General features: G+C 32.4%; 2 protein-coding genes across 3 annotated transcripts in view; one reads left to right on the top strand and one right to left on the bottom strand.

Annotated features, from left to right (window-relative positions):
- The window catches only part of LOC149413213 (neo-calmodulin-like), a 102,631-nt gene extending 95,681 nt beyond the window's left edge, over positions 1–6,950 (bottom strand). The window contains exon 1 of the mRNA XM_089645224.1: positions 6,863–6,950. Within this exon, the coding sequence (XP_089501350.1) occupies positions 6,863–6,880 (18 nt within the window). The 5' untranslated portion in view covers positions 6,881–6,950. The remainder of the gene's footprint in view (positions 1–6,862) is intronic.
- Positions 1–14,514, top strand: part of fabp (fatty acid binding protein) — a 52,046-nt gene that overhangs the window by 31,572 nt on the left and 5,960 nt on the right. The window lies entirely within an intron of this gene.

A 14,514-nucleotide genomic window follows, 5' to 3' on the forward strand; every position in this document is an offset into this window, starting at 1 on the left:
AGTAGAGAGCCTTAACCGTCGACGTCGAATTATTTTTGATGAAATTATTAACATTTATTACGCCTTTACATTTGATCAAAATCAAAATTTCATTAAAATTTTCGTTCCAATAATTTGCAACATGTTACCCAACTCAATAAAAAGCTGTGAATTGACTCTCAGAAGGAAATGAATGGTAAAAAAATGGTTATGTGAATATATATTTTATATACTTAAAAATGTATACTTATGTATTTAAAAAATAGTAATTGTTAAAAGAACCCGTTGACAAACTGATGTTAATCAGTTTAACGGGACTTTATTGTTTATTTGATGTTAATCAGTTTAACGGGACTTAATAATAAAAAATGTATTTTTGAAATTTTATAAAAATAAAAATAATATAATGATGATAAAACGTTTAAAATGTTTATGTTTAAAATTTAAGCAAATAATGGTCAGACTTTTGCATCACGAAACACGCCCACGTCACATTTCTAGTGATTTTCTTGGTTCTGTGATAGGCGGCATTATTCCTTTTATTGTTGGTCTCTCGTCTGCTCTCAGCACTCTTCGGTCAAGTGGCTATTTCCCTCATTCATCTAATCAACTGTCAAATGCTAACTGCCTCAAGTAGTCATTTGTCCAGTTAACCAAACGTACAAGTCACCCATTCATCGCTGATGCATCAATAACCTGACCACAGTGCGACCAAAATATAGATAGCTTACTAGGAAGAATGGCTGCGCGGCCTTTTTCATACATAACTTCCATTTTTGGATTTGCGATCAAAATACGCAACCAAACTTAATTATTATTTTTTTATTCAAGAGATATATCAAATATCTAGTAAGGATATATGATATTTTATCTATTTTTGTTACAAATTATGAAATATAGGCCATTAAAAATTCGATTACGAAATTTGAAGAATTGTTCAAATTTCAACGTTCATTTTCGGATTCTGTGAAATTCCTATTCAAGTTCTGTTATTATATCATTATAGGCTAGTTGCTTGACAGAACTGAAATAATAACAGAACTTGAAAAATTCTTTCACAGAACTTGCAAATTAACTTTGAACTTTGAAGAATTATTCAAATTCTCCCAAGAATATCATATTTTTTACTGGAGTTCATTTCTTTTTCATCGTGATTTTCCGCTAGAAAATAAATGAACACATGGTTTTATTCCTTCCTAAAACTTTTACAGATTTTAAAAACAAAAGTTTTAACATGTTTAAAATTTGTATACCAAAGGAAATTACACACTTTATAGTTTATCAAATTTCAACGTTCATTTTCGGATTCTGTGAAAACCCTATTTAAATTCTGTTATTATATCATTATAGGCTAGTTGCTGGACAGAACTGAAATAATAACAGAACTTGAAAAATTCTTTCACAGAATTTTAAAATGAACGTTTAAATTTTATGAATTGTTAAAATTCTCCGAAACAACCCGTCCTAAGGAGTTGCCAGTAGCAGATTGCAACTGGCCCTAAATAAATAAGGCAATTATAGGGAATTCCAGGCCCTTAAAGAATGAATTGACATGTTTCCTGATTAACTGTTAGTAAAATACCTATGTTTTGTCACGATGTCGGAACACGTGTTCATATAAATCCAAAATTTTCGCATTTCGTCATTATATATTGTCGAGACAAACGAAGGTGCATGAACACGTTTTTTGATATTATTACGAATTTACTACAAGTTTATCAGGAAACTGCCTGAAATTCCGTTTTTAACCTGATTACTAATAATTTGAAGAGATTCTTAATAAATTAGCAAAACTCAATTTTTTATGTAGCGAGCGAGCATTAATTACCTGTTGTAATAATGTTGTAAAACATGAAAAATAAAAGAAGCCATAAAATATTCGTTTCATTTTTGCACGAAAAACGCATTAATTTTGTGTTCGTTTCGTGATTCGTGTAAATAAAATAAATACATCAATTTTCCGATAGTTACATTTTCATTACTATTCCGATATGGCCAAGGTTATAAATCTACAGTTATTAAAATAGTCAACTAATAACTCTAAGAAATAAAATAACTGATAACGGTGAGTCTTATTTATTGGAAACAGCAATTTAAAAATGTCATTACTTAAGTGATAATTTTTCTTTGAGGAAAATAAGTTCTTATTCCGCTTGGTTTTTTGCACAACTCGTGTGGTATCTATATTTCTTCGTATTGATTTTAATAATAATGCCTGCGATCGATAAATAATAATACAGCATTGTACACAGACAAAATAAACCACATTTGTTCAAATGGTTTCCTTCAAATGAAAAAGTTGTTTATTATATGTTCATAGTCATTTATAACTAGCTGTATATAACCCCGCCACGCGTTGCTGTGGTTCTGTCTGTCTGTGCAGATAGAGAAACAATAACACGTTTTACTTTTACCTCCAACAGATGGCGTTGTTTTAAAAAAAGTTTTTATTTATATTTAATTTAATTTAAATAAACACTAGGGTTTTATAAACTAATTGTTGCCACACACTTAAAAGATTGAGTTGACGTTGCATGGTTTTTATCCTGGTGTACCTGCTACAACACAGTATTGACCTCATGCCTCTGTTCTGGATTATTTCCATTCTCTTAATTTGGGTTTTGTCACTCAGAAAGATTGCACTTGTGCAGTAATTTAGATAAGTTGCTAAAGTGGTATTATAGATCAATACCCTTGTTTTAATGTCCAATTTCCCTTTTATCCTACTTAACAAATTAACCCTTTTGGCAATTGTTTTATTTAAAATTTCAAAGTTAGTGTTAAATTTTAACTTGTTATCGATTATGATTCCCGAGTATTTAATTTCTTTTACTTCTTCAATATTTTGATTGTCTATATTTAGTACAGTATGTTTAGTTTTTTCCCCATTACCATGAATTTACTTTTAGTTACATTTACCTAATTTCAATTTATTTATGTTTAACCAGTTAGATAATTCATTTTGTATTTTTGCCAATGCATCTTCAATATTATTTGCTATAATATATAAAAGTGTGTCATCTGCAATAAGTTTGATGGAACAGTACTTTAAGCACTTCACTATATCATTAATACATACAATAAATAGGAGCGGTCCCAAAACAGATCCTTGAGGAACTCCAAGGTTTGTCGAACAGATGGCACTGTTTTAAAAAAAAAAGGCATTTATGTAATATAGGTATATAAAAACACGTGTATTCGAATGCAACGTTGTTTCAAAATTTCAAGGTAATCGGTGAAGATCTTCGGAGATTTAAGATTTTGATCAAACTAACATTTACATTTTCATTAAGTCTGAGGAACTTATGCGTCTAACTTCGCTTGTAAACAAATTGTGAATGAAAACTTGCAAGACCCATTATGTTAGAGTATATTCTCAATTTTCTTCGAATTACAATATAGATTAAGCCCTCATTTTTTTTCATCTTTTACAACGTACAGATCGACATATTTTTTACCACACATAATCGCTTTTATTTCATAACTTAATCTAAGAGGTGAAATAAACATAGACGTCAAATAGTTTATATTAAACCAGCTGAAATCCCCGGCGTGGCTCGGGCTTTACACAGAGTTTGTTGAAATCAGACTGACACAGTGACCTTCCTTTTGTTTTGGAGGTCAAGTGTGCAAATTTTCATTAACCTCGCCATAAAACTGTAAATTTTAATGATAATTAATTCCACGCCATATTTTTATGTAAATAGATAGATTATTATTAAGGAAATATGTTCTACCAAACAAAGCACAATACTTATAAATCCACACAAGTAAATAATAAACTAGAACAACGCTGGTAGAATAAATAAGATTCCAAAAATAACTTCACAGTAGAAAACGTTGGAATCAATATTCAAACTTTTGATTTGAAAGAAAGTTTTAAAGCGGGAATCAATAAATTGTAAGTTCTTCGATTTAGCTCCAGAATATAGGCAATTTTCATAGCACGCTATTTTTCCAGCTGCTTTATTTTTGTTCTTTTGTCCTTGAAATTGTGTAGTGCAAATATTAGCTTTCATGGATACATTAGATTTATCAACACACATTAAAGCAGGTGATATTCTTTCAACCTCTCCAAAGATCAATCGTAATGGCTTACTTTAGAGCAGATGCAATTGGTATCTACGTAATGTTTGCCTGAAATTTCAGGTAAACAATTGATTATTTTTCCCAGCTTTGTGTTAATGTTTGCATGTCCATAATGTGATTTCGTGTGGTGGTACGAATCAAATGGTTGTGTACACATAATGTGTGTACACGCCTGTTGGACCTGCTTGGAAATACTAATCATCATTGACGTAATCAATCTTTAGTCAACCATGGCTTAAACAAAAACAAAAATCGTCTTTTATCACCTATTTTTTTTAATATAAGATGGAGATTTTTTAGTATCAGTTATAATGCGTATTTCGCAAGTGATAATTTAACAATTTACATATTTTTTTTTATTGAAATAACTTTGAAGGTTATATTCATCAATTTATTATTTAATCACTAAATTAGGAGATTGAGTGCAGTGCAAACAAACTGCACTGTCTGTTTTGCTGCACAATGTATTAATAAATCTAAACGATTCAAGATTTATTAGTATTATCTTCTTCTTCGATTCTTTAAATATTATAAACCTTTTTGATTTGGAAATAATTTCTTCTCTATGAATAAAATACCTACCTACACTTTATCATTTTTTTATTAGCTTAGCTTTAATTATGTAGATACAGTTTTTCAATAAACTGTATCTACATAATGAACAGTTAGTGGCAGAGTTGGCATCTAGTTTGGGTCCCACCCAGACATCGGTGTTCAATTCCTCGGCTGGCTAATTCCTCCATCACAACACAAACAACATTTTCCGCTTACTGTGGTGATGATAGGAGATTTTCAAATATTGCCGAGTTATTCGTAATCCGAGAATCTTTGTCTTTCTTAAATAAATAAAATTCCTACCTGATTTCCTTTCAGAATTTAAACATAACTTTTAAGATAAAACAGAAGTGATTACCTTTTTTTCATTGTTTGCATGAATTATTTTTATAACTTCTAACGGTGATAAGAAGCTGTGTGCTTTTTAATTAGTGGTAAGATAAAAAAAATGTTCCACAGATAATACGAATAATTAAGGTTATCGTAATCGGCAACTGTCTCCATTTTTTTTAAATATTTCCCTTGTCGGACAGCAGACTCCGATTTTGATATCAATAATAAAACGTTGATTATAAATTCACATAAACATTGTCATTTTTGTTAGAATTGTTCTTTTTTCTATAAATGTGTTGCTGTACGATATTTGTTTCCAAGATAACTCACCACAATGATAATTCAAGACGCCGTTAAAAAGTGATAAAAAGTCATCAGCGATGTTAAAACTAACCTACATAACCCATTTAATATAGTTTTTACCACGGAATTTACCTTTTAAATACATTACTTCTATTTCACTTTGGTTTTCATGCACGAATGAATGAAATATCTTAGAAGTGGAAATTAACCCACTTCTCGACATCCCATCGAAATAAACTCACTGTCGATACATAAAATAGACTCGTTTTCGATACATAAAATAGACTCGTTGTCGATACATAAAATAGACTCATTGTCGATACATAAAATAGACTCGTTGTCGATGACAATGCATTCTATAAACTTTAGCGTACATATACGCATTTCTCTGAAATCGGATGACTTTACAGCAGTTAATATACAAAATAAATGTCAGTCCTACTCGATCGGCATTTGGCCAGGTTGATAGAGTTGTCGACTTCAAATCCTGAGTAAGAAGGTTTAATCCTAAGTCAAACCAATGTTTTTTTAAAGTTTTTAAAACGTTTTATAATAGATGTATTATAGTAAAAAAAAATTACGGGTTAATTTTTTCTATAACAGTCGTTAGATAAATAATAATCGATCATTTATTTGAAACTTCCGTCCAGTGCAGTTGTGTATGGAAGCATTTATCATTCATAATGAACATGCATACAAAGTAACGTAATATTAAATTGTTTTTTTCTTTTCTTTCTTCTATTAATAGGTATGTTTACCTGATCGTTTTGCAAGTATTGTAGCGAACAATTGCCAATTGCCACTATTTATTTTTTCACAATCTCAATCAATAATCGTGTGTTTATTGATTGAATACCTAATTATAAAATGGTTATTCATTATGGATAGTAAGATTATAAAATAGTCATTCATTATGGATAGTAAGATTATAAAATAGTCATTCATTATGGATAGTAAGATTATAAAATAGTCATTCATATCATTCAGATAATCATTATTTAATTTCTTTTTCCGTTGATAATCGTTTATTACAAAGCTAGTGTATGTTGGACGTTATCAATATATCAATTTAATAGTACCAACAAATGATTGTTCGTACGGCACAATTTAAATGAAAGTACAAGTACAAAGTCCTCAGTTACTCATATATTTACATTCGATTTTAAGGAACATGTCCGACGTTATTTCACCTAGATTTTACGACTCCTAGGCCCTAGACAGGCCAGTGGAATCAATTATTTATTCAAGAAGAATTTCTATGTTGAATTTTTCTATTATTATTTTACTTTTGTTTTCGGTAATGAATGATGAACGCAAATTTTGGAAGACATATTAAAAATAGATGTATTAAAGTAAAAGTTGATTTTTTTGTTTGTTTTTGAACGCCCGTAAGACTTTTTACAAACATAATTTCTCCAGAAGTAAGGAAAAATTGAGCTTACTTCGGACGTACGGACACGCCCACAATACACATCTAGCAATTTATTTCTTCTTTGGTGTGGATTACCTAGAGCTATATTGCTGTCAAGAATTATACTGTAAATAAATTTAGATTAGACGGATTCAATGGTAACATTCCTACAATTTTTAATTGTTTTCTTACCTTTGCTGTCTCTGCCATTTTCAAGTCGTCGGTTTTGGCACTTTATTTAATATGAAATAATTGACACTTGCACTCTGCGATGTGTGTTGGAGAATACTGGCTCGCCACAAACCAGTTCCTAGTCTAGCTGATGACGGAAGGAGACCTGACCTTGAGAGTGCCATTAGCCGTTGGGCAGTACTGTATGTTATTTAGCTAATTAATGCAGTATTTACGCCATTACGAGGTTTCGCAGGCTTATTACCTTATATTTTGTGGAAAAACTTGATTGCTTTACAGTGGACTGCAAAAACATATTAACTTCACCTACATTGTTGTGATATTTTGACAACTTGCCGTGTAACTTCCTTCCCCACTCTCTTCAGCCCAATATCATACCCCAATAATTGTGGATGACATAGTCCTACTGACTCCGGACAGTTAGGAGTGGTCTTGACTCATGCGGTATTCGCATAAAAATAAATATATTGTATATTTATTGTAATTAAGTTTAATTTGTAGAACTCCATTTTTATTTTTTTTAAAGATTCAATAATATTGTTATTGGGTTTATAAAAACAGTTTATTTTTAAACAAGTTCTGCTGTGTAATTATTATGTATTTCGAACCGATTACAAATTTTAAGCAAATAAACGAAAGAAAATTTTATAAAATTCGTGCATTTTGGTCCATTTTTCCACCTTACCAAAGCAAATATTAAAAATATTCCTAACTCCATAACTTAATGAAAGATTTTTCAAAAGCAAAATGGTACAAACATGCAAATGGAATTTGATCATATTTATTTAAGAAAAATATTCTTTGGGCTAAAAGAACCCATTTTTATTGTTACAAGTTTATTGAATCTATTTTTCAATAAAAAAAATATATAAACAAGTTCTGCTGTGTGATTATTATTACTACGCATGACAACTGTTTCGCCTTCTAAAGGCATTCTCAAATTGTGGTGAGGCCACTTACAGACGATCTATTTATATTACGTCTGTACGGTTATGTACGTACATAGACATATGAATATTAGTAGACCTGCCCTAAGTGATTAAAAGCGTATTATCCCCACTCCCCATACCGGTTCCATTGGAGCCGGCTGTGCTCGCGTATGGCCTCAAGTGAAATTTGAAAACGTGACGTCATCATTCTTGTGCGAACCATGGTCGAGGCATCATCGGTTCATTTTACGAAATAACACGGCAAAATGTTGACTTGTACTATGAAAACTTGTAAAAATAGATGTGAAAAAGAGAATAAACCCAATTGTCGTATTACATTCCATTATATAAGCACTATTTTTACTTTATTTTAAACATATTCACATCGTATAATATGAATCAGTTGTTACTATCACATCGAGAAACGTCTGGACGCGAAACACAAAGCTGGTTGGTTGCTGGGAAGTAAATTATGAACATTTATAAAAGTGTCTTAACTAAATACTTAAACGAAATATTCGACTCTGAAAATAGAACCGAATTTTTTTGCCGAATTTGGACTTCGCAAATTTGTTCATAACGTGGCGAGTAATTTGCGCTCCCATGTAAAAATGTCTATTCATTCAAAAGCAGATTTTACTTTTAAGAAGTAAATGGTGATATTATAATGCGAGATGCCTATTTACTGTCAGATTGATTTATTGACGAATCACAGTCAGCTTCACTCCCTTCGTTCTTCAACAGTTGATTTTACCCCTCGCCATTATCTTCTCGTCTATTAATTCCTATGTCTGTTGACACAACGTTGCATTCGAATACGCGTGTATTTTTATATACCAATACAATATAGATGTCACCTGTGACTGGTAAAATATATGTTTTTTTTTTAAACAGCGCCGCTTAAAACAATTATTTTCAGCTGGCTACGTTGTTTTCTTCGTCAGCTCTGGAGCTTGAAACTATGATTTTTCCGTCAAAATTGAATTAAGACACTGTTTTTCCCATGTCTCAATTTCATAAAATCATTGTTATCAGTCTTTTTTGGCATGAGTAAATTAAGTTTACTGGTGTGGACTTATTTATTATCTTCGGTTTTTTTTGCGTTGATGTGAGTACATTTTTGCAGTTGGATGTATTTTGGAGTGATCACTTATTAATTACTTACATGCTTGAAGTTAAATTAATAGTTGTTACAAATTTTCTAATGGAGGGCGGATGTATAGGTACATTTAATATGAACGTTAAATGCGTTATTTTGGTCTTTACATCATTGTTAGCTTCATTTATATGCATTATTGTATGTTTATGTTAATTTACAATTACTTATTATTACAAAACGAACCAAATTTACAAACATGAACTTTAATCAAACGATGTTTGATTAAAGTTCTGACCTGATTTCATCACTTTATATAATGTTTTCCCTGCTAATATAAACTATTATAACATAAACCAAATTGTCCAATTAGTTTGTATCTAACTTATATCGAAAATTTTCAGTTCGTTCTTACACCATATGAAACTACTATAATTGCTACATTTACTTGAATTAGTGTACATTATGAGTACCAAAATATATGCTTTCGATAAATTGAAGGTTTTCCTGTCGTTTCGCTTGAGTAGAATTACAAATAAAAAAATAAATTACTCAAAAAAATTAAACAACTAAAAAATTTTTTTTTTCAATAGAAATGTATGAACGCGTTAAAAATATACAGTATTTTAGCTAAGATTATCTGTGATAGTTTCACTTGATTAACTTTTTTTCTTTCTTATAAAATTATTTACAAAATAAATAAAAACCAGTATTGTGCTTAAAATCGAACGTTTCTAGACTCCGTTAGTCAAGCGATTTGAATGCCTATTACCTACAATGTAAGGTATACCAAGAATATACACATTTTTAGCTTCGTCTTAACTCTGCAGTCGACCAAAATAAAAACTAACGAACAAACACCAATTGATTTTTATGCCTACAAAATCTACACACCCTCGACTGCATATGATTAGCATGTCGGTAATTCCGTTTGTTTTTACGATTTTTAATGCTTATCGGTTATGATATTTTTAAACGTGATCTAATATTAAAATCATATTATTAAATACGCTTTATCATTTCGCAATAAAAAATATAACCTAAAAACTAAACACTTGCAGTAATCTAATCTATATCATAAAAGAGATTGGGTTTTTAATCGGATAAATATTTTATGGCCACCGTAAACGTAAATCCATCTTTTTGATGTTATCCGAAATCCGTACTTTCGTGTACAATAGATGTTATATAATTTTATGGCAATAACACGCGCAATATATAATAACTCTTATGATATATTGGTAGATTATAAAAAACTTAATCCGCGTCATTGAAACATACGGTCGCTATACGAGTACAAGAATTTATCACCAATATCCTACGAAAGGGATAATCATAATCCATTTTATGATGGATTGTTATCGTTACATATTGAACCAATCAATAATGTGTAAAGATTAATAAATGTCAGTAAATGCATTATTGCTCGATGCGTAACACTGCAATTTTATCTGTAACATATATTACATCAATGCATGCAGTAGCGGCGTTAGGGTAGGGCGCGGTTGGGCGACCGCCCAGGGCGCCGGATTTAAAGGGGCGCCACAGGCGCCCGGCGCGCCCCTTTATATCCCTCGTTCTTTGAACGAGGCCTACTTAACTACTTACTCGTAAATTCCCTAAATATAAGGAAAAACAATAGATTGCCAAGAGCAACATTTGATTAGAAAGGAAACTACCAGATGGACTAATGTTTTGTCTAGATTGATGCATATTACACTTTACTTAGCTGAAAACAATATGGCGTTCAGAGGTACTTCTGACAAAATATATACGCCAAATAACGGAAAGTTCTTGGGCTTAGTACAACTACTAGCCAAATTTGATCCAGTTATGCAGAAGCACTTGCGATTAGCTATGAAGGGTGATGTTTCAGACCACTACTGCGGAAAAGACATTCAAAATGAATTAATAGAGTTGATCGGTGAAAAAATAAAGTCAGAAATCATATCTCGCGCAAAGAAATCAAAATATTATTCTATTATAGCTGACTGTACTCCGGACATTAGTCATGTAGAACAACTTTCACTGACAATACGATTTGTTGATTTATCATCAGATGACGATAAAGTATCAGTAAAAGAGCATTTCATAGAATTTATACCTGTAAATGAGTCGACTGGTGAAAAACTGACTGAAGTTATTATTGATGTTTTAAATAAACACGGACTGGAATTGAACGACTGTAGGGGTCAGGGTTATGACAACGTAGCGAATATGAAAGGGAAACATATTGGAGTTCAAAGGAGGATTCTGGACATAAATCCCTTAGCTCTTTATGTACCTTGTGGTTGTCATAGCTACAATCTCGTACTATGCGATGCCGCTAAGTCATCCGTAAAATCAGTCACTTTGTTTGGGGTACTTCAGAGGTTGTTCACATTGTTTTCAGCTTCTGTTCATCGATGGAAAATTCTAACCGATCATTTGGGATTATATACTATAAAAAAGCTCAGTGACACACGTTGGGAAGCAAGAATAAACAGTGTTAAAGCAGTCCGTTATCAAATTAGTGCCATCCATGACGCTTTAATTACTTTGGCTATTGAAACTCAGAAAACTGATGTTCAAGTCTCTCATGAGGCTACTACTCTAGCCGAACAGTTAAAAGATTTCAGCTTCATAGTTTCGTTGGTTGTTTGGTATGACATACTTTTTCAAATTAATGTCGTTAGTAAATCTCTACAATCAACAGATATGGATATCAGTAAATGTACAGAAATGTTGAAAAAATGCTGCACTTTCTTGGAAAAATATAGAAATACTGGCTTTAAAAGCGCCATTTTAACTGCGAAAGGATTGGCTGAAGAACTAGAAATTGAACCTGTGTTTAAGCCACAGCAAGAATTCGATTTGTTAAGCGTCAAGCTGGTGAAACTGCCCACGACGAGCCTATAACTTCTCCAGAAAAAAAATTTGAGGTTGAATTTTTCAACTCTCTCTTGGACACTACATTAATTTCAGTTAATGAAAGATTTGAACAGTTAAATGAGTACTCGGAATCTTGGTCTTTTTTGTACAATATAAAACAGATTCTGGAAAAACCCGACCTTGTCAAACTCTGTGGTAATCTCCAATTGAAATTAACTGTAGACTCTAAATCTGATATAGATGGTTGTATGTTGTGTGATGAACTCGTAAGCCTGAAATCTTTTTTGCCTAATCAGAATGTGGTTACCCCCAGTGGCGGCCGGTGGTCAAAATATATGGGGGTTCACCGGATTACAACATTAAGTCATAAAATAAATTAAATAAAGGTACGTACCTATTTATAAAGAAGTTCTATTCTCTGCTCCTTTTGTTTAGCGAAGACCTCTATCAATGCTTAACACTGATAGTGCGTTCAGTCTGTCCTGGCTCAACGTGTTTAAAAAAGATTTTATTCTTTTTAACGTTGAGAAACATCTTTAGCTTTCAACTGAGGTCATTCCAAAGGTCATGAATGGTGCACAAAAGTTTTAGTAATTTCACAGTCTCGGGAAAGTCTTCTAATAAACAAGTAGGTACTATAAAAAATTTGTAAAATTGATAAAGCGCCGTTAGCTTTTGAAAAATCGTCGCGGGCGTAAATTGCACAGAGTTCACTTTTACTGAACTTTATTTAGGAAGTCATACGTTTTAAACGTCACATTGAAATCATGTTCTGGGAAATTTGACCTGTATCGATTTTTATTAAATAGCTCATTATGGTGTTTAACTTAGGCACGGTAGCCTGAATTCAATTGCATTCTGATGTCAACTTTTCCTAAAACCTTTAAGCTCAAAACTTTTTGTAAATGTAAATGACAAGAATTATGTTTTTAGATTTTTTAAGAAAGGTGAGTTACATCAGTAACACCGCTGATTGTCCAAACTGAATCAACATCGTAAATTAAACACGTAAAACAAAATAAACTATTCAATTGATCACATGCACAGAGCTACGAAGCTTTGTTGTACATTGTTTTGTCAAATGATCGCGTAAACTTCTTCGATCCAGATTTTCACTCTTGTTTTATTATCAGTTCAGATTTTAGGTGGACCGGCATTTTTTATTATCACTTTGTTTTCAAAACTCGACCTAGTGTACTTAATGTATTTCACATTCTTAATTTATACTTTGAACAAACACAAAAGTAATCATAAATTAGTATAACCTGCAATTGATATACCTTATTAATAATTGATATACAAGATCGATATAACCTGCAATTAAACTTAAAAACTTTCGCAGAGTAAGATTTTTTTAAATTCAACAGACCGTGCCCGGCAACGGCGAGTACCTACTGACTAAACTGATAATAAGTAATCTGACCATCACTCATCTCTTAATGACAAATTTTATCTTAAATGCTTGTATCGAAGAAGCGAAACATTCCCTGAAAATAGCAGATGGTAAATTAAAACCACGATATCGACAATAACATTAAACATACGCGTTTTAATTTAACTTTCTACTGAATAAACCGTTCCTTCTGATGTGGTGGTAAAACCCCGAACGCCGTCCAAGATATGGTATTATTTGCAAAGAATAGTATGAACTGGTATGTACCCACGCTTTCGACTGTTCCACAGAATATGCGACAAAGCAGTTAAATTTTGGATCGCAATCGAAAACGAACTGCTACGAACATAGGAACAAGTCAAAGTCGGTCTGCAAGTTAAGCGCGCTTAATAAGTAGGTACCTTTTGAATGAGATATTATAACCGAACCGAGTTTCGTATTGTGATTAGTCATGTCGGAAATCTTTTTGGTTGTTCGGCGCTCGGGAGCACATATTAGCTGGCCGCCACTGGTTACCCCTGCTTATGTTTTAAATTTTATCAAAGATCGCAACCTACAAGAACTGTATCCAAATGTGTGGATAGTATTGCGTATATTATTGACTATACCTGTAACGGTTGCTAGTGGGGAGAGGAGTTTTTCTAAGCTTAAGCTGATTAAAACCTATCTGCGATCGACAATATCACAATCTAGATTGACAAACTTGGCAACTTTGTCAATCGAAAATGAAATTGCTGAAAATATCGATTTTGATAACCTTATAAAAGAGTTCGCCGATAGAAAGGCTAGAAAAGTGAAGTTTTTTTAAATAAATAGTTTTTTTTTAATAAACGGTTATTCCATTATACCCATTGCCTTTTTTCGTATGGAATTGAATTGCAGTTAGGGGGCGCCGTAAAAATCTCGCCCAGGGCGCTGATAGTACTAAAACCGGCCCTGAATGCATGGTATTTCTAGAGTGGTTGATACTCTCAGTATTTATTTATTGTAGTGTTATTTGGTTGTACTTTCAATACCGCCCACCAGATGTCGGTAGAGTTTGTAAGTTATTATTATCCATTTTATGTAGTTTTATGATATTTCTGTAGGTGGCGGTACTTACGCTACATGACCGATACAGCATGTCGGCTGTACCCGAATGATTACGAGTACAGCCGTTGCTAGCCGAACCCCTAGGTAGGGAGCTCAGTTGCACTTGCTTCCCTCGTCCGAATAATTCATAGATTGCTATAGAACGGAAAAAATGTAGATTTTTTTTGCTGTCCGATGATATCACACGTCGCCACTGATACACGTCGCGACGGATTACGTGATACGCGCTCTGTCTCGTCTGTTACCGTGCTGCCGGAATGAGATGGTGTGC

Source organism: Hesperophylax consimilis, chromosome 22, assembly GCF_061612785.1.
Source record: "Hesperophylax consimilis isolate HC1 chromosome 22, BYU_Hcon_1.0, whole genome shotgun sequence".
In the NCBI taxonomy this organism is placed as follows: Eukaryota; Metazoa; Arthropoda; class Insecta; order Trichoptera; family Limnephilidae; genus Hesperophylax; species Hesperophylax consimilis.